The sequence below is a fragment of the Bubalus bubalis genome, chromosome 20 (assembly GCF_019923935.1).
Source record: "Bubalus bubalis isolate 160015118507 breed Murrah chromosome 20, NDDB_SH_1, whole genome shotgun sequence".
NCBI classification, from domain to species: Eukaryota; Metazoa; Chordata; class Mammalia; order Artiodactyla; family Bovidae; genus Bubalus; species Bubalus bubalis.
The window spans coordinates 51412408-51433717 of record NC_059176.1 but is presented as its reverse complement, the minus strand read 5'-3'; the positions used below and the strand labels follow the sequence as shown (position 1 = coordinate 51433717).

The 21310-nt window shown below is 48.2% G+C and overlaps 1 protein-coding gene across 4 annotated transcripts in view; it reads right to left on the bottom strand.

Annotated features, from left to right (window-relative positions):
• NTRK3 (neurotrophic receptor tyrosine kinase 3) overlaps nucleotides 1–21310 on the bottom strand; it is a 433575-nt gene that overhangs the window by 92698 nt on the left and 319567 nt on the right. Inside the window, exons 13-14 of one of the 4 annotated variants that reach the window (XM_006070047.4) lie at nucleotides 15831–15965; nucleotides 11911–14069 (exon numbers count right to left, since the gene is read on the bottom strand). The exons of 2 other annotated variants lie outside the window; for them this stretch is intronic. In XM_006070047.4, coding sequence (XP_006070109.1) covers nucleotides 13951–14069; nucleotides 15831–15965 — 254 coding nt within the window. In that variant the 3' untranslated portion in view covers nucleotides 11911–13950. Of the gene's footprint in view, nucleotides 1–11910; nucleotides 14070–15830; nucleotides 15966–21310 lie in introns of those variants that run through there. One more of the 4 variants, XM_025271113.3, reaches the window with a different exon arrangement.

The window sequence follows — 21310 nt, the reverse complement described above, 5'->3', positions numbered from 1 at the left end:
GATTAAGGGATACCGATCCATATTCTCACTAGATTGGATTTTCTTGACCTTGGCACTAAGGACATTTTTAGGCCAGATAATTCTTTGCTGTGGGGGCTCTCAGTAGCATCTACTGTTAGTCGTGACAACCAAAGTCTCTGGGGGACAAGTCACCCCCGCCGTGAGAACCAGCTCAGTAGACCCTGAAGCTGCGGAAGGAAGGAAATACAACTGCTTCACTTAGTGGCAGAGTTCATGGCAGAGAGTTGGTATGCAGTAACTGAGGAGTGAGTGAATGAACCAACATCTACTCATGATCTCAGAGGCATTCTTGAAAGACCTCATTTTCCTGGTGAGGATTGTGAAATATTGGGAACAAAGAACTCCTCAGAACAAGCTGAGAGCTGTTCTTGATCTCCCGAGTATAAATGATAAATCTGGGATAGAAAGGTAAAAACGATAGGAGGCATGAACTCTGTCCTGAGCCCAGGACCCTAAGAACGGGACAGCTCCTTCTGCCTGATGGGTGCACAGAGCTGACCCAAGGAGGCTCCTTAAGATGTAAGGACCATTTCATGGTCCAGTCTTTCTCTACCAAAGCATCCCTGGTTAGGAGAATTAAGGAGGGGCCAGGGACTCTAAACTTAAAAAGACTCTCCTAAGGAACCTTGTAGAACACTGCTAAGCCCCACGTGTTCCTTAGACAAACCAAAACGCGATGCACAGTGAGGGCTGTGTTACACACGGTGCAACTCCTGACCTGCAAGGTACTGATTGCAAAAGCTCTTCATCCCCCTGACATTCATTCTCCCTGCCCTCACCAACGGGATTTTGCAAACCTTGTTTATACTGAGTTTCTTTGATCAGCCAATAATGTTTATAGCTGCATCAAGCCCATGCTTCTTCTGCAGAGCAAGCACACCCAGCCTCCTAGTTTTCTTTATAATAGATGAATTCCTTCTTGTATGATTCCGATGTTTCTAGCAACTGAACATGGTTATGTCCAGCTAGGTTTGGGTCAGTACTTAAGGGGCAGTTGGTGATGTTTGCATGAAGAAATGAGGTTCTGATGGAGCCCGACACTTGGAGCAAAGTGCATGACTGATTTCATTCACTGGTACCAAAGGAACATAGACTCAGTTTCAGAATCTGCTCATTCTTCAGTTTTCCTTAGGGTGGCAGGTCTAAAAACGTGGTCCAAATACCCCTGGTTGGCCCTGAGACCCTCTCAGGAGATCCACGTGTCAAACCTATTTTCCTAGGAATACTAAGAAGGTCGGTTCACTTTCGTTCATTCACATTCTCTCACAGGTATGCATGGAGTTTTTCCAGTGATTTCCTGACATGTGATGAAAATTTTGCTCTGATGGTTAAATACAATGTGTGTGTGCGTGCATGTGTGTGTGTGTGCGTTTTCCAATGTTTCTCAGTTTTAATTTCAATTACAGTGAATATAGATGTATAAAACCCACATAAACAAGACTCTTTGAGGTCCTTGTAATTTTTTAATGGAAAGGGTTCCCAAGACCAGAAAATTTGAGAACCACTGTGCTGCAGCAAGAATGTTAGTCATAGTCTACATCACTGAAAATCAAGAGTGGGGAAAATATTTGGAAGATCTTTCAGAGAGGTAGAGTAAGTTACTGAATATAAAAATAAGTACACTTTCAGAGTTTTATAACAGGAGTGTCACTGTGACATTTTAACTGCAAAATGTTCTCTAGGTTCTTCGAAGTGGAAAAAAAACAAGTTTAGAGAAAAAGAGAAAAAAAAAAAAGCAAAAGTATGACTATTTTCAATAAAAGCAATGCATCCTAAATACAATATTGCTTGTTTGGAAGTTTACTGATGATCTGATTTGCATCTGGACTAGCCTCATCTCAAACACCCCCAACCTGTCCCTATCCAAAGACTGGCTCTATTTGTCGGCATCCTTGAGAGATCTAAGGGTGTACAAAAATAATTGGAGGGTGACTGAGAGCATGTTTGTATTATTTGTGAAAGGGGAAGGGAGACCACCTGACACATAATTTTAAATTTAACTGCAATTTTGAGACCATCAGTAGAATCAGGATGTGTTATCAAACAGAAGTATTTTTGTTAAGATCTAAACAACATCACGGACCAAAATAAACAGATAAAAGACCCCATTCATTCCCTCTAGCTTTAACACCAGTCCTTTCATCACGTCTGAGTTTCCCTTTGTAAATTCCTTTACTTCCTTTCCCTCCCTTCACATAACATAGATGCTATTTTCTTGCCCCCTCACCAAGTTTCCAGGTGTTTTGATTACGTGGTATTGTCCATAGTCCCAGTACACCTAGAAGAGGCATACGATTGGTTCCATATTTCAAATGGAAGAAGAACTGACACGTGAAATCTACCTTCCCAGATCAATATGGCCACCCGTTACCCAAGATGCTACCCACCCATTGTTTGAAGAGGCACAAGCTGGAAGCCAATGGGGATGGAAAGAGGAGGTAAAGGACTTGCTGCGGATCCTTTAAGAGGGAGAGAGAATTCTTGCTTCTTTGCAACAATCGTTTCTAGAAATCACCTCTCCCCAACTCCCATAATCAAAAGCCATGCATTATCTTAATGAAAAGAACTATAATAGTAATCATAATGACAGATAAGGAGAGGTCAAGAGCATGTCACCAACAAGAAAAGTTTTACTATTTCACGGCTTGGGCAAATGGATCCTGAACTATCATCTGTAGCCCGGCCACTTCTCTGCATTCCAGCTTCCATCTTCTGCTCTATAAATAATTCAGAGTTTTCTTCTTTCTTAAATATCACAGAACCAAGTCAGAATCTTTAAGTGAAGGATTCTCGAGTGTCCCTCTCTCCCTCCGCCTCTGCCTCCCTAGCCAGCCCAGGCGGCTCCCAGGAGAACGACCCCTCAAGCTTTAACATTTCTTCTTTGACATTTCAGACTATTTGTTAGGCAGAGCTGCCTTCTTGAGATCAAAGTTGGAAAATCTTGCCAAGAACCCCCGCTTGGCCCTGTCCAACTGTGACAGAGAGGGTCTATTAACCTCCAAGCATCTGTTTCTTTCCTCTTCCAGAAAAATCTGCCAACCCTCTCCCAGAAAGGCAGCCACCTCCCCCTATTACCACCTTCCCCAGCACTCCAGGAGGGAGCAGGGGTCACCCTTCCCAAATGACACATCAAGACACCCAGCAGAGAGAGACAGACCCCAGAACCAGAAGATGCCCCCCAACTAAGAGACAACAGAGATTCATGGGGACGTGGCATTTGGAACTCCTGTCTGGCTAAGATCTCTTTTCTGAGGAAAATGTACGTGAGTGCTCAGTCGTGTCCGATTCTTTGCAACCCTATGGACTGTAGCCCACCAGGCTCTCTTGTCCGTGGTATTTCCCAGGCAAGAATACTGGAGTGGGTTGCCATTTCCTCTTCCAGGGGATCTTCCCGACCCAGGGATTAAACCCGCATTGCCTGCATTGGCAGGCGGATTCTTTCCCACTGCACCACCTGGGAACCCCGAGGAATGGCAAACTCAAACATGGAACAAGGAAAGATAATTTACCCACGTCATTTTGCTCATAGTAGGGCTGAGACTGACGCCAGCTCTTTATTGCTACCGCTAGATGACATCACCTCCACCCTCCTGGGAGGGTGACCAGGTTTAGGGCTGAAGTCTTAAGCTCTTATGTGAAGTGATTTATCATTTTCTTTTGAAGTCTCGCAGAGAAGGTTTCCTGCACTTCACAAAAGTACCTACCCACCAGGCCCCAGAATAATGTCTGCCTCCTTACAAAGCCAAGCACAGAAGTGGGGGATGGAGCCTAAAGAAGGGCAGAGGTTTTGGGATTTGGTGGTTCATCTGGATGTGAGAAATCAGTGGTTAATTAATACATCCTGCTTGGTTCTCCTTCAAAAAGCTGCTGCCCACACCCTGACCCAGTGTGACCTAGAGTGTGTGCGTTGAGACTGTTTATAGGTATTAAGTGAAGAGTGTTTCATGTTCAATTAGACTGAGAAAGGGGTAGAATCAAAAGGGTTACTTAAAGCAGGACTTCTCAGAGCCTTTACTGTCCTAGCATGGTGAATCTTTAAGAGGCTGGCTATCTACCATATAACATTCTCCAAAGTTATTTGATGGGCTCTTAGCACCTCATGATGCTACAGGGAAGCATTTCCAAGGCCAATGAAAAGGGGAGCACACAATCTTTTGTTGTTGTTCAGTACCTAAGTCATGTCTGACTCTTTGCAACCCCATGGACTGTAGCCCTCCAGGCTCCTCTCTCCATAGGGTTTCCCAGGCAAGAATATTGGAGTGGGTTAACACTTCCTTCTCCAGGAGATCTTCCTGACCCAGGGATTGAACCCATGTCTCCTAAATTGCAGGCAAATTCTTTATCACTGAGCCACCAAGGAAGCCCATTCGATCCTTACAGCATCATTTATGTGATAATAAGTTGGACATTCAAATGAAGAGAGAACCCTATTGCAGAAACTGAAGCTTTCTCAGAAAACCGATCAATACATGTAGGGCAATACTTGGTCAAGCAGTTGATCCACTAAAACTACTAAGATACCCTCCAGAAAATGCACCGGGGTGTCACTCTGCTCTTTTTAATGACCCGACTGTCCATTTGGTATCAAAGGCACTGTGCAGCAATTGCCTGTCATGATACCAGGAAATGTCAAGTTGACAGCCATAAAGATTGAACGATTCTGTGAGTCATTCACACATGGACTCAGAATTTCAATTCTCGAAGGAAGGACATTCTCAGAATATATTCTCTATTCATGGTACCTCCTCTAACCCGCCTCTCCCACAACCCCCAAAGTCAAGTTCTCACTGACCAGCTCTGCAGCTGGCTCCCTCTGAAGGCAAATGCTGGGGTCAGAGCTGCGGTCCTCAGATGAGAGTGACCAGAGGTCCTGACTGTACCCTCTTGGCCAGTGTGACTTTTCAGAGGCTTAATGCTCATGACAAAAAATTGCTTTGAGGTTTCCTCTCAGGTTCTCCTCACATGAATTTTCTCTCAGAATTAACAGGAAGAAAATGCTGACATGTTGGTGTATACTTAATACACAGGTTGGACTTAGCATCTAACCTGCATTCTGGAATTTTCCTTCTCCTTGAGATTGCTTGTAGGAGGGCCCCGGGAGAGGCACCTACATTGGTTGGTCCATGGGACAAAGACTTTAGGACTTGTCTTTCTGGATTTTGACAGCTGGAGGACAGATCTTGGAGACATCTTGTCTGGTCAGTGCTGAGATGGGCCTGGCAGTAAGACAGTGTTTGTAGTTCTAGGGGTCTCCTGTGTTATGGAATCTAAACCCTTTGAGCTTCAAACTCAAGGGCTTCCCATGTCTCCCTGCTCCCGACACCCCTGAGAATCTGGCCATGTGCAGTAACTATTTCCCCGAGCCTCCCAGCCACTAAGAACTGTGGCACAGGACTACAGACAGACGTCATTCCTCCCAGAGCACCAGGGACCCCACACCCTCTCTTCCCCAGAGCAGTCAGTCTCTCCGGGAGTCAGGATCACGTGACCTTTGGCCAAAGGCCATCGCTGCAAGCCTTGGAAGTAAAGCACACTGCACTGCAATCTTAAAACATCACGAGAACCAGAACAGACCAAGGCTGGTGCGAGCTTCAGAGTAAAAAAAGTAAGTGACATTTCAGAGCTTTATAAAGGAAGTATCACCAGGCCATATTTGACAGTGGCGAAGTCACTTTACAGGGGTTGGGTCTTTGCCCTTCTCGCTGAAGAGTGAATGTATGGACAAGAGAGGGAAGCCATGTCTTTTAAAGGGAAATAGGCCGGTTGCTCCAGTGAGGTCCCCAAAGGCAGAACCAGGCTTCATTTTGCTGCTATGGTTACAACACACGGGAGGCAGAAACAGAGGGGAGAAGAGAGAGCTCCATAGACCAGCTGGTGTGACTGTCAGCCACCAAGGCCTCCACCATTGCTCACCCAAGTCAGGCTCAGTGGGGTTTTCTGAACTGACATGATGCTCTGTTCCTCAAACTTGGATGGAACCACAAGTCGGACACAACTTTGGGACTCATACCTTTAAGGGCCTCACCCCTGGGCCTTCAGACTCTCTCTGTAGCCAACGGGGCCTTCTGATCCACCCTCCAAAACCTCAGACAGTGCTTGACATCACCTTAGACAGGGGATGAAGGGAGAGTTGCTCCTCCTCTCTCAGAGAAGCCAAGCTCCATTCTTCCTGCCTTATGCCATTGCCCCTCCCTCCTCTCTTAGACAAATCAAAGTCAGATTCATGGACCTCAGGGAGACTTTGAGTGGCTTCTATTGCAAAGGATCATGGGAAGACACGTGATCCAGAGAAGTCCAGAGCTGCTGTGAGCAGGAAACTCACACATCTCCTGTTTCCCAGGCTTGAAAGGCTTACCAGAGCCCTCAGTAGGACTTCTCTACAGCTCTGGCTCTTCTCTTGGAATTTGGTAACCCTGTCTTTCCCCTTCACCCAAGTAGTTCCAAATTCCTTCCCAAACTAGATTGGCACAGACCTGGCCTTGCCTTTGACATAGAATCTGAACCATCAGCATTGTCTGTGTCCTTCTAGGACCCCGGCTTTGCAGAGATCCCCTGCCTTTCTTTTTTCTTTCTTGCGTGGAAACCAAAGATGCTTGAGTCAAAGACTAACTGCAATTTCTCCCCAATTCTCACCACGCCCAACACCCAGAACCACAGGACATCTGAGCAATGCATCTGCCTGCACCAGAAGGCAAAAGGGGTGGGGAAGGAAGAGCTAGTGCTCTCAGGCACACACCCAGGAGGGGCGAGGGTCCTGATGGACAGAGAGGGAAAGGCAGCGAGATCTTAAGGCTCATCAGCCAGGCAGAAGTCTCCCTGAGCAGCAAAGCTTAAGTCCCAAGGGCAAACTGCGGTCACTCTGTAGAAGTTTTACCCATTGAGTAGGAGAAACTGGGATTAAAATCCTACCCAGATCAGAATCCTGATGGAATGCCCAAACCATCCAAAAAAGCAGACAAGAAAATGTATCTCTTGCCAGCAAGAGATCTTCAACTTACTTTAGGTGCAAGGAGGGTGGAAGGAGGCTTATTTAGCTCTGGGATATATGGTCAAGTTTAGGCTGAGGTTTTCTTGAGGGGAAGTGCATGGGATGGTGTGTGTGTGTGTGTGCGCGCACGCACGCAGGTGGGCATGCTAAGTCACTTCAGCCCTGTTGGACTCTTTGTGATCCCACAAACTGTAGCTTGCCAGGCTCCTCGGTCCATGGGATTCTCCAGGCAAGAATAGTGGAGTGGGTTGCCATGCTCTCCTCCAAGGGATCTTCCTGAACCAGGGATCAAAGTGGCATCTCCTAGGAAAGGTGGATTCTTTACCACTGCATCACCTGGGATGGTAAGGGATTTCTAGAGCAAAAATGCAGAACCAGAGCCATCCAAGGCAAATGGGGCCGCAGAGAAGACAGCTTCTCCAAAGCTCCCAGAACAATGAAGTTGTGGGGGTGGGGCAGAGCTAGGTGAGCAGGGGAGTGGAGCTTCAGCCTCCAGGACAATGCATATGTAAACCAGGTTCCCCTGACACTCCCACCTCCTCTGGCATGCTGAACCATGGAACCTCAGAGCAGCCGGCGTCACTCCACCCTCACTCATCTTGGTCTGTCCCTCACTGAGACTCTCTCATCTTGCTCTCCCTTTCAGAGTCACTCTGGTGGCCATCTGTGAGTCTAGGGGGAGCCCCAAGTCAGTAAACACTGAAGGAACAAAGGCCCTCTGCTTAATCTGCATCTGGCGAGGTCCAGGCAGCTGCACGCAATGAAGTAACCTTGCACTGATCTGCTGTCTCCGTAGAATCAAACCCTCCCTGGAATCTTGCTCTTGGATCGGAGATTCATGAGCCTCTGCCCAGGTCTGGCCTTGACCTGCGGGAGCTGGGTGGAGCCAGGGAAGTGTCACTGACCCTGTACTAGGCTGAGGTCATGCCTGCAGCTGGGGCCAAGGAGGATGTGGTGGCTGGAAGCTTGGCTAAAGAAACGAATTCCCAAGCAAGAAAGGAGAGACAGGGCAGTGCAGAGCCCAGCTTCTTGCCTTCCAAACTGAAGATGCTTGGCATCTGTTGTCTCCCTGAGTGGCAAGGACACAGCAGAGCTTCCACATGTCAGGAGGTCTTTGGGGAAGGGTGGAGAATGTTCAGGTGGGGGTGCAGAAGTCAAGCAAGGCTCTTCCTTCCACTACCTTCCAGTCTGAAGCTGCTCACATTGTCCACACCCGGGCAGCCTCAGCTACCAGCTTCAGGACCAGGTGTGTCTCAGTTGACAAGTCCTTCTCAACATCAAAGATGCCACCCTTGTCTGTTTGGAAATCTCACCAACTGGAAACCAGATGATTCAACTCAGATCTAAGAACAACCACACTTTCAGGCAACCAGGGTCACCAAATGCTAGAATGGGTGAAGAAAGAGCAGGGTGGATGCTCTTTTCTGGGGAGTCTTTCAAAATCACCATGCTTGTCTGTTTCCAGAAGGATGTTAGGGATGGCATCTAGCCCTAAAGACCCCTGAAGGACTTCATCTCAGGAGGTGGGGGGAGCCTATGATTGTGGAGCCCTCAGGACTTCAGCTTTCCTGGAGTAGAAGATGGATTGCTCTGTGGTGCAGCTGAGAGCACTGGGCAGTCAAGGAGACCCCATGTCAGACTTGGCTCTGCCATTCACAGCGGCCTGGTCATTACTGACTCTCGAGCTTCAGCTTCCATGGGTCAAACAGGCCTGGCTCTGAATAGGAGCTTCATAAGTTTGACATGATTGTTATTATGTTCCCTAGGAAAGCCCTTCTTTGGAGCTTGGCAACCAGTTTCAGGATCTAACCACACAATGCTAGTGAAAGACAGAGCATGTCCCTGGAAAGCCCTACACCCGCGTTCCCCACTGTCCTACACCTTCTTAAGGAGAGTGAGTTCCCCACCCTTTGAGCTTCAGAAAACACTGTTCAGAAGAGAAGCCCCTCAATCCTTTCCTCCGGGATGAAGATCCAGAGAGCACACAACAAGCACACTGGCTTCTGGGCTTAAGTCTTTGCCATAAAGTCCCCCATGACCAAACACAAGCTCAAGGGCAAAAAAGCCACTGTGAAATCCTTTGGGTGAGATTCCAAACCCAGAAGGTCACAGAGCTGCAGGACTTGTGGGTCCCCCTGAGCCTCCCTGGATGAAGCCTGTCCAAGCCAGCATCTTTAGCGGGCTGAGTTCTGTTTTGAAGGCCTCCCCGTGCCAGCTCTGACCACTCTGGAGCCTCTAACATCGGGGTAGATGCCATGGGACTTCAGGGCCCAGCAGGAAAGCATGGGAAACAGAGTCGTGCACACTCAACATGGTTCTCCAGCTTCAGCCAGTCCTCATGCCTCCTGGGAACTTTCTCATGCTTCCCTGCCATCTGCCATGGTCTCTTCTGCTGCTTGAAGCCTTCTTGGTGCTCTTCGATGTTCCCACTTGCACCCCAAGGCCTTGCCTTACACTTTAGAGGCAAAATAGAGGCCCTCAGACAAGGTTTCTCTGACTCCTTGACCCCCAAACTCCTAAACCTTCATCTCTTCTTCTTCCTCTTGCTGCACTCTCCCTCCACGTGGGTGATGCTTGCCCTTCCTCCTGAGAATGGGTGGTTTTCTTTCCCATCTTCCCAGGGCCTGTTTCTATTCATCATTTTTTTCTCCCATGCATTGGCAGGCTCTATGCATCCGGATAAAACAAAGCTTAAATATCTCTAAGTGAAAGTGTTATTTGCTCAGTTGTATCCAACTCTGTGACCCCCATGAACTGTAGCCCACCAGGCTCCTCTGTCCATGGGATTCTCCAGGCAAGAATACTGGAGTGAGTTGCCATTCTCTCCTCCAGGGGATCTTCCCAACTGAGAGATCAAACCTGGGTCTCCTGCACTGCAGGCATGGTCTTTACCATCTGAATCACCAAGGAAGCCCTAAATAATGAAATTGCCCCTGGAATCCATGCAGCCTGATGGTCCCAAAGATGGTCTCAACCCTTGGGGCATCCCTGGTCCAACTCTAGAACCCTTGAGAACAGGAGAATGCAAAGCTGGGGCAAACCCCCTGTTCAGGCCACTCTATAGAAAAGGAGCCTCCATTTGGGGTGAGGTGAGGGGTAGGGGCTCAAACAGAACTAGACTCCAATAGGAGAGTAAGTGAGTAAGGATAAGTAGAAAAGCACAGACCTCGCCTGATCCATCCCTGTTGGATTTCCACCTTGAGCTCGCCCACCCAATTTGCCTGCATCTTTACTTCCTAAGTAAGAAGCTTCAACAAAGCCTACTGAGACCCAGGGAGGGGTCCAAACCCTCCCAGGAGCCCTTCCCCAGCCCCCAACCTCCTCTGTTGCTCCAAACCTCCTACATACAAAGTCCTCTCCTCCTAAAAGGAAGATACTGTAAGCTGCACTCATGCTCAGTTGCTCAGTTGTATCCAACTCTTCGAGACCCCATGGACTGTAGCCCGCCAGGCTCCTCTGTCCATGGAATTCTCCAGGCAAGAATACTGGAGCGGGTAGCTGTTCCTTTCTCCAGGGGATCTTCCAGACCCTTACTTCCTCACAAATTCTATAAAATCCTTATTCTTTCAAAGTCCGGCTTAAAACCCTAATTATTGCCTGTGATATTTCTGTTGTTCCTCTTAAGCAAAATTAAATCCGTGTGCCTCTTGTTTGATTTCACCAAAACTTACTGATACTGTCATTATAATGATCAGCTTTTCTAGGCCTGTCCCTCAAGCTTAATTATGTGCTTTTTTGGACTAGATGATGTCTGTGCTTCCCTAAGACCTAGACCAGTGTCTAACAGTTGAAAAAAATACAGACATATATATTTTTTCAAGTGCTAGACACTGGTTGTATGTGTGTATATGTATCTTCAGTCCCTGAATTCTACCTTGGAACTGCTAAGCAAATCCTGACTCAAGAAAATCCAATACATCACAACTAAAACCCATGCACTGAAATAATGACTTGCATTTTGTGAGTTGTTGTTGTTATCATTTAGCTGCTAAGGTGTGTCTGACTTTTTTGTGACCACCGTGGGCTAGCAAGCTAGGCTCCTCTCTTCCGTCCATGGGATTTTCCAGGCAAGAATACTGGAATGGGTTTCCACTTCCTCCTCAGAAGGCATTTCAACACTTCCAGCTGTGTCAGGGCTCAGGAACCAAGGGCAGACAGACATACCCGGCTCATCTAAGCATTTCAGTCTCAGTAGGACCCCAGGACTCGCTTCCTCCCTTTCTCTGGGAGCCCACGTGGGACCTGCCGCTTGGCCCACCTGAGTATGTACGTGTCATGTGTGGGGAGGGGTGGGGGTGTCTCTGAGTAATCGGCAGGTTGACCTACAAACTCAGAGCCCCATCTTTCTCTGGGCAAGGTCTCTTCCCTAAGATTCATAAGGGAGCTATAAAACCACTCCAACCAAGGGAAAAATCACACTGGCTTGCTGGTGCCCCAAAGATAAAGGCTCCCTTGACCCCACTCCAGAGCCCCTTATACCTCAGTTCTGAAGAAAGAATCTCCAAAGGTCTTGGCTGCTCAGACAACAGAAGAGTCCCCTGCCACCAAGGAGGTGAGGGTCTCAGTCACCTGAGTTGTATTTGGTAGAGTCTGGTTTGAATTTTGCTTCTGCCTCTTGTGCTGTGTGACTCTGGGTGAATCAATCAGCTTCTCTGTGCCTCTAATGCCTTCTCAGTAAGACTGAGGAAACACTTCACTGAATGGGCTTAGAGTGTATCTGGAGAGGTCTCAGTGAAAGCAACCAATGGAGAAGACTGTAAAATCCTTTGCAAATAGGACTTGGCTAAGAAATTTCTTTAAAAGAGCAAAATAGGGAGGAATTTAAAAAAAAAACAGGGGTAACCTGAAATGTCTTTAATATTCTTTGCAAAAAATGCCAAATAAGAGGTCTGATTCAGTCATTTCATTAGAAAATAAAGTGTTTATTAAGAAACTATACACTGAACACTCCTATAAGTCTCTGTGGAAACATAACGCCCCATGGTCATAGCACAAGGTGAGGAAAAATGGCAGAATAAAAGATGCTGGGATGGATGAAGCCTGGGAGGCTGGAAATGAGGTAATGAATTACAATAATCAAAAAACATCATCCTCAAGCTTACTCCTTAAAGCCACACTCAGAAAGAGGCCCTGGCCCAAAGAGTTGGCAGGACACAGTGGGGAATGGCCAGACATGAAGTGGTGGGGAGTGGGGTGGTGGGGAGCTGGGAGGGGCTGAATAAACACATCCATCGAGGTCCTGGAGACAACCTGAACCCCCATGTGATACTCTGGACATTCAGGTGCCCAGGAGGCCACCCCACATACTGGGCAAGAACTTGGAAAGCTCTGTATTTTTAAAACCCACAGAGGGCATCTCCAGAACTAGGCTGGGAACCTGACCTGGAGAACCCCCATCGACAGGACTCAGGACCTAAGAGGGAATCCTAACCCCCAGGGAAATCTCCCAAGGCAGAGAATCTGCTATCTATCTCTGTGCATCCTCACTCCCAAACTTGGTGGGTTAAAACCACCACCGTTTTGTCCTACAAGCTCCCCATGGTTGGCCCTTTCTTCTTCCATGCTCCACCCTCAAGCGGGCAGCCTGTGGTGAGCCCCCACAGTGGAAGTACCAGGGGTGGGAGGAAGTAAGCCACGCCCCCGAAACCTACTAAGCCAATATGGCAGCAAATCTAGGGGACTTCCAGGCCCTACACCTATACTTTTCCTATGGAAGCTGGGGTAAAGGCATTCCCTCCACTCTCCCCCCCTACCCCCCCCACCCCCAGCTGTGGATCAAGGTGAAAATGGGGGAAACAAATCCCTCCTCTTTGGGAGAGGGTGGCCATGGAGTAAGGCATGAGTCAAAGCAAGCAAAGTAAACACATATATTGACCAGAGGACAGGATGACACTTCCATTGGTGCCATGAGAGGGGCTGGAGGAAGCCAGTTTTTTACATCTCTTCCCCTTCAGTTCATCTTGGCCTTGAAATGGTGATTCCATTGGGTGCCGAAAGTTCTCAGAGTCAAGAACAAGTAAAATGGGGGAAGAGAGCCAGTGCCGGAATCACGGGCCAGCAGGAAGGGCCTTGGTCCCTGGTTCCCTTGTGGTCCCTTGTGGTCCTAGCAGGATGCCCGGTTCTCGGGCAAGACCTCCTGCAGCCAGAGCTCGTGGGAACTGTAGGTCTAGGGGCCAAGAAGGAGCCCTGGAGAAATCCTCTTCTCCAAGGGGTGTTCTAATACCACTCACTGAGCCGTTGCAGAGAGAAGAGGAAGTAGGGGGAAAGTGTGTCCCCAAAAAGACATGGTTTTCTTCACCAAAAAAAAAAAAAATATATATATATATATGTATATATATAGAAAATGATTGGTGTCCATTCTCTCCTCTGAGACCTAATCTGGTGCCAACACGTGGGCCTGGCTCCCCCTCCTCTCACCGCGCCGTCTCCACCTCTCCTTAGATGTTCTTCCCCACGGGAGGCTGCAGGGCGACGAGGTCACTAAGAGGGTGGCCTGGTATCCTAAGGAGAGCCAGGGAGACCCCACACTTCCAGGCAGAGAAAGCGAGGCCGGAGCACGGCTGGACTTCATCAGGCTTTCTCGTGGTGGTTGGGTTGTTTTTGGAAAGCAAGAGACTGGCTAGTATGTTTAAAAGATGGTTCCTGGTGCACAGGTTTTTAATTCTCTTTATTGGCTCTAAAGATGATGGCAGGAGCTGCCTTGGAGGCCAGAAAAAAAAGGAGCACAGTGCTGACTGGAGGGGACGGGCAACCCTGCCAGTGGTGGATGGGGGGCGGGACACACCCGTCTTGGTGGTGATAAAGGATGCGGGGGGCACCGATGGCTCGAGTGGCTTCTAGTTAATCCCCGGCTCCAACGGAACAATGCCTAGAGCTTCCAACCTCTCAGAGGGCCCAGCCTACCAAGGAGACATCAAAACAGGGAGGCTTAAAAGGAGTCTTTAAAAGCCATGACGTCCTTTGCTGAAATAGACATTGACATCCTCAACATAGATGCCATGGTTAAGAGGCTTGGAATGTCCGGGAAGGCTTATTGGATTCAACATAATTTCTCTGAAACCTATAAAAAACAAAAACAAAAAAACAGAAAAACAGAAAAAAGCAAAATAAAGTAAAAACCAAAACCCCCAAAGAAGATCAAAACTAGAAGGGCAAAGAGAGTGGGAGCTCAAAAGGTGGGGACAGGGTGGGGGCATGTTGGGGGGGACAGGGGACAACTGGAGATACAGATACAGATATACTGGGAACAGCCAAACGAATTCTCAGCAAAAGGGAAGGATAGGAGGAGGGGATTAACTTAAAACCAAGCATGGTCAGAGAAACTGGAAACACTCCACTTTTGCTGTGGCCTCCACTGAACTAAGGAAGGGATGGGAGCAAAACATTTGGGGGCATGGCCTTGGATTGTTCTGGAAGAGGAGGAGCAACCTCATCTAAGTAGGAGGAGGCCCTAATGATGAGCCTGGGGGGCAAGTGGGGAGGGGGCATAATCGCCAGGGTCCCTGGGGAGCAAAGGGGTCAGAGGAGAATGCTCTCCAGGCATTCTTAAGGGATTCTAGTGAGCTATTTCTAATCCTAGTTGGCACGATGTGGACCACCTTTGACTGCACCAGGCTGGGGGTGCTGTACTTCCAAGACTAGAAACACTTTCTTGTTCACTTTGTCCTCCCATTTCACCCATTCAGTGAAATGATGGCTGATCACTCCACCTCCCCATAATTCCGTCTTATGTGTTCAGTCGCTACAGTCGTGTCCAACTCTTTACGATCCCATGGACTATAGCTCACTAGGCTCCCCTGTCCATGAGATTCTCCAGGCAAGAGTACTGGAGTGGGTTGCCATGCCCTCCTCCAGGGGATCTTCCCAATCTGGGGACCGAACCCATGTCTCTTATGTCTCCTGCATTGGCAGGCGGGTTCTTTACCACTAGCGCCACCTGGGAAGCCCTCCAAGTCTTACAGGGGATGGAAAAACCTTGGAGGGCTGGCACTGGTAATCACCAAGCCATGGGCAGCCTCAGGCAAGGAGGATTTCCATGCTGGCTCAGCTCATCACTGGCCCACACTGCCATGGACGGAATTTGGATATCCAGAGATGTGGGTAATATTGATCAAATGTCCAGAAGGAGGTTTTTCAATCTCACAGTAAAATCATGTCTATAAAATAACGTCTGTAATGGGCGTGTGTTTGTTTAGCTGCACATGCAGACAAGACAGGAGTAAGCCTATCTTTTTAGGAAAGCTGTGTGCAGCTATGTGGAAGGTGTGATGGCAGTTGGAGGTGATGGGGAGAGATTGGGTTGGTTGCACTGAGACTTTCCCCTCCTCATTCTCAGGACATATTACAATGAAAACAGAGTTGAGTCATCTTGGATGCTGGGTGCCCTCCTTCTGCGGGCATTGGGGTGAGATTGTGGAGACAGAGGAAAAGTTCCTCGCTGATGACGCCGTGTTTAGAGGGAGACTCAGTCTCAACGTGAGATGTTTGTGTGATAACATCACTGCGCTAACCCAGGACAAGGGTTCTACTGGGTCTGGGAAGTCTGCCTAGAGGGTCTCTGACACCCTTGCTTCTCTCCAAGCCATAGTCCCTCTCTCCTTTCTCCCAGATTCCTCATCTAGGCCCTATGAAGTATCCTGGCCTGGAAAATCCCCCTCACCTAAGGAATTTTAGTACCAACCCACATCAGGCACCTAGTCATCCCCCAGTCCTCAGGGACCTATGAAGACATCATGAGGTCTTAAGATCTTAAGAATCAAAATTGGTGAGGGGTGGAGGGGAGTCTGTACTGCATACAAACATGTCAAAGGAGGTAACTCACCATGTGACCTTGGGTAAGACACTTCCCCACTCTGGACCTCAGGTTCCTCATATATATAGTGAGTTGATGGGACTAGATGATCTCTATTGTCCTTCAAGTTTAATATCCCATGATTGTCTATGTTTGAAAAGACCCCTGGCAGAAGAGGCAGACATGGGGAAATTAGTGGTCAGTATTGAGCCCCAAGTGCAAAGACAAGGGGAAGTGGTTTTCTTAAGTGCACAAGGCCAGAAACAGAAATCCAGGTGTTCCCAGCTCCTGTGCTCACACTACTTTAACTGAAGGGGCACCTGCCTTATTCTAGGTATAAAATCTAGATACATGGTCTTCTGAGTATCATGCAGTGGCATGAAGGAACTGCTCAAGGGAATCAATGTAAACTCTGTCCAACCTTTCCCTACCACGCTTGCTCCCATCCCTCTTCTTGGGCCGGGGAACCCTGAACTTGTGCCCACCACTGCTTTTCTGGATGTCATTTCTGGGGATGGAAGGATGACTCCTATGACTTGAGGGATGATCCTGCAGGTCTTGAGGCCCCCTTTTGGGCCCATGCCCCCTATAAAAGAAGTTCAGCTGCTCTCCAAGAGGGAAACAACTTGGCAAAGAGGAATGAAGAGCAGAAGAGATGGGGAGTTTGGCCGTCTCAGGGCACAACAGTCAGAACAACAAAAATTGCTGGTCCCCTTAGAGACCTGACAACTCTTCTATGAAAGAGGTGTCATTATAGCTTGAGAGTGAAATCTCCCTTAGAAGCCACGCAGCATCGCAGGCCCTGGAAGATTCCATGTCAGATCCATTAAAGGCAGGGGCCAAGCCTGCCTAAGCCTTTGCCAAGGTCCTTGAAGCTGCCTCCGTGAACATGAGCCTTCTCCCATATGAGCCAGGATCTGAAGTTTGTTTTCTCTGGAACTCTTTCCCAGGTGGAGCCTTTCCAAGATTCTAAATGCTGAAGCCTGATAGCATAAGAGGCACAGATCCAAAATCTTCCATTGTTCCCCCTTTCACTCAGAACAACCCGAGAGCAGGAAGGAAAAGGCATATGCTGTGGAAGGTGGGGGTGAGGCAGGGGAGACCAGGACCACCATGGACACAGACTGGGAAAGAGACAGAAGGGTGGAGGGAAGGCCATAGTGGGCAGACACACCTCTGAAGAAAGTCTCACCCACCCGTGGCCCACGGACCCCCATGCCTAACCTTTTCCTCCATCTGTAGACAGTGTTCCCCAGAGTCATCCAGCACAAAGTTTCTCGTAGGCCCTCTGTAGTTCAGAACAAAGCCTGGTCTTTGGGGACTGTCTAGGTGTGTGTTTTCCTGAGATGCGACCAGAGACTCTGGGGTTGTTTTGGGGAAGGGAGGGAAACTGTGAAGGAAGTGGCTCGGGAGTGCCGAGCACCCAGACAATTGGATGAAAGCTTCCTGAGCCAATCCCCTGGGGCCAAAAGCAGGTTGCATCCTCAGCGGCAAGTTCTTTAATATTCACTGCAGCAAGACCAGGGCTGGCCGCTATGGTTGCACAACACGAAAGATGGTCTACACCTAGACCTTCACACTTCTCTGTTTTCCTGACAGTCTTGTAGATCCCATTCATCTCACGCTCTCTGGTTCATCCCAGCCCCATTCTTATGCTCTGGCCTGGGGAGTCCAGTGCTAGCAGCCTTCCAAACACCTGCCCGTGAGAACCGCCTCGCATCTTCTGCCTACACACTCGTCATCCAGTTGGATTCTCAAGGCTTCCCCTTCTGTCCCTGCTTCTTCCTTTTGTTATCCGACATGGTCATTTTATTCCCAAACTCCATAAGGTGGGTTTGGGTTATAGCCTTGCTAAAAGGCCCAATACCAAGCTGAGCTCTACTGGATAATTCTCCAACATTTCCTCTTGAAATATATTCGTTCATCATCTTCACGTTGCTATCTCACAGGAATGCTTAGAACTTACATATCCTTGGCTGGGAGAAGGAGGAGGTTGAAATACACAGGCGTTCTGGCACTGAGGTCATGGATGGCTTAACTACAGGGAATCAGACGCACAGAGCAATGCAGATGCTTGTCCAGAGAGACAGTGAGAGCAGGAGGGTCCCAGGACAGATGTCAGGGTGGGGAGCCTGATGGGTGCCTCACCCCAGGCATGGGGCATTCTTGTCACAGCCCCTGTGTGGTTCCTCAAGGGGTGGGAAGACATGAAGGGAGCCTCAGGTAATACCTGTCTGTAACAATCCTACCATTCAATACATCACTGATCACCCTGGAATCCAAAGATCTATATAACTTACTGATAGCGTCAGGCACTGCTTACAGGTGATTCAGCATCTCCAGTATCTTGGTGGCTCAGACAGTAAAGAATCTGCCTGCAATGCAGGAAAGCCAACTCATTGGAAAAGACCTGATGCTGGGAAAGATTGAGGGCAGGAGAAGGGGGCGACAGAGGATGAGATGGTTGGATGGCATCACCGACTCAATAGACGTGGGTTTGAGCAAACTCCAGGAGACAGTGAAGGACAGGGAAGCCTGGCGTGCTGCAGTTCACGAGTCGTAAAGAGTCAGACACGACTCAGCGACTGAACGACAACAGCAACAACAATATCTTTTTTTTTTTTTTTGGCCACACCATGTGGCTTGCAAGATCTTAGTTCCCCAACCACAGATTAGACTCAGGCCCTGGCAGTGAAAGCTCAGAGTCCTAACCACTAGACCACCAGGGAAGTCCCTCCAATACCTTTTAAAAGTTGATATTATTAAATCTCGGAGAAGGCAATGGTACCCCCACTCCAGTACTCTTGCCTGGAAAATCCATGGATGGAGGAGCCTGGTAGGCTGCAGTCCATGGGGTTGCTAAGAGTCGGACACGACTGAGCAACTTCACTTTCACTTTTCACTTTCATGCATTAGAGAAGGAAATGGCATTCCACTTCAGTGTTCTTGCCTGGAGAATCCCAGGGTTACATGTGGGGAAACTGAGGCTCAGTAATATACATTAAAAAGAAAAAAAAAAAACCCCAAGTTCACTTTGTGGCAGAGTCTGATACTGAACATTCCAAGTTCTTTATAACCTTAAACTCCTTGTCATTAACTACTTCGCAATATGGCTTCTATTTGTTGCAAATCGATATTTGGGAAAAGGAGGCAGAAATGGAGGTCAAGGCCACAGTGATGGGGACACTCTCCAGGGAAAGCAGGGCTTTGCCTCTGGCTCCTTCTGCAAGGCCTGGCTGGAGGGCTGGAGTGTTATTTCCTCAGTAATGGCTTCCCTAGCCAGAGAACTGAACATCCTCGTGCCAGCTGATGCCCAGGCCGCCTCATCTTCTGTACCATCTTCTGAACTTCTGTAGCCAGCCACACCTACCACTTTGTTTGTCCTGGGACCTTCCAAGTAAAGAATCCCAAGCCCTTTCCAGACACGGACCCCTTCATTTTGTGTCACTTCCGGGAGTTCCGCTCAAGAAGGATGCAAAGTAAGCCTGATGAGAGAGAATCGTGAATTTGGAGGGATTATTCAGAACGCAGTCATACCTAGAGCAAGCATGTACAGTCAGAACCCTCCTGGGAAGTATGGAGCCCAGAAGAACTCTCTCCCCGGCACCCTCTCCTTGGGTCACTATGTGAACAAAAGTGACAGGAAAGGGCACATCATGATAAAGAAAATGTCCCTCATAATGTCGCCTGCTTCATTTGCTGCCTTTGCGGTAGCGTCTGGAAGGTCATGGGAAGACGGTCATCAAAGAGTCCTAGCAGTCCCAGGATGTGACTCTGGCTACGTGGTTCTTCATCTTTGCCTCTTGATGCGGCTGTTGCTTTTCTCAGTCTAAGGTCTTTCCTCTCCTGCCTTCAGATTCAACAAAAAGCTGGTGGCACTGAGCCAGGGAGGTGAGACCCAAAGGGCTAGACTTGCTGGCCACAAACTAACTTGCTTAAATCGCTCAGATCATTTCCTCTGTTATTCCAAGGTTGCAAACCTAACCTATGGGCCATCTGTGGCTTTATGTTGTATCTCTTTTTAGCATAATTAAAAAAAAAATTTTGAATCAGCTTGCAACATCTAAAAGCTGGGGGATTTCACATTTAAAATGTCCCTATTTCTAGATTCCCTTGATCATCCAGGAGTTCTGTCAGTGCTTGGCCAGCCTTTCGGCAAAATGGTCATCAGCTAGAGGAAAGCAGTGGCCGCTTTGTTTACAACAGGGTGTGTGTTCTCCAATTTGCCATATACCCCACCACTTCCTATTACCTCCACCTGGTTCCATCATTTATTTACAATCCCTGAATGCTTTGTCTTAGCATTTGAGTTTAGAACTTTATAATAAATGTAAAGCCAGCACTAGGTAATAGGCTGTGCGTTAAGGACCAGGAAATGCCATGTCAGGGAGCCTCACTGACTGTCCCTATGATAACCAAATGTATGCTCCCTCTAGATATAGCTGGGCTTCCCTGGTGGTTCAGATGGTAAAGAATCTGCCTGCAATGCAGGACACCTGGATTTGAGTTCTGGGTCGGGAAGATCCCCTGGAGAAGGGAATGGCTACCCACTCCAGTATTCCTGCTTGTAGCATTCCATGGACAGAGGAGACTGGTGGGCTCAGCCCATGATGTCCCAAAGAGTCGGACACAGCTGAGCAACTAACACCTGCACTTTTCACTGGTTATGGTTAAAAATGATAAAGAAGTGGCTGGAAATCTCCATCAGAAGGACAAACTTATCTCAGAAAGAGGAGCTTGTTCAGGAGTTCAATGGGTAAGAGGGCACTGGGTTCAGAAATTGAGCTCCCAGGAAGAAAATATTCTACAGACTACATACAATGCTGCTTTTGGGGAAGAAGAGGGTATTGGAGTATTTGCATTATCAGTTGGCTATGCTTCCACTTTGCTTGGCACATACAAGGCACTTGACCAAAGGTTGTCAAGGGCCAGCTAGCAAGACTTTTTAATGCAGCTGTTAAATTTCATGGGGTATGATCTGACCCAAAGTATTCCCACATCCCTGCAGCAACAAGCTACAAAGGCTTCTTTAGCATACTGAAATGTACTTGGAACTGAAATGTCCCTCTTGTACATTTCATGGCTAAGAGTACTGAACTGAGATCCCCAACTTCAGCACACAGCACCTCTTCCTGTAAAGTTGCCTCAATACTGCTGGGAAAATCAATGATGAGACCGCCCTGGCCCATGTGCAAAGTCTGGTTCCAGCTGTGCACAGATGCTCTAAGAGAGGGGGCTGCGGCTGAATGTAACCGAAATATGAATTAGCTCAGGGAATTGTGCCAGGGGAAGTCACAGCGGGAGGGCATCCATGCCCGGGTGAGATAAAAGGGTGAGGAACACTGAGATTCTCAGACAAAAGCAAAAGGCACTTCCCTGAAGGAATCTTGAAGGCTCTCCTGACTCTCCCTGGAGAAATACTGCAAAGCTCGAACTCAAAAGGAGAAGAATATGCCTGGGGGCTTTGCCCTTGGCATCACTCTTGTCCCAACAATAAGCTGAGCTTGGCT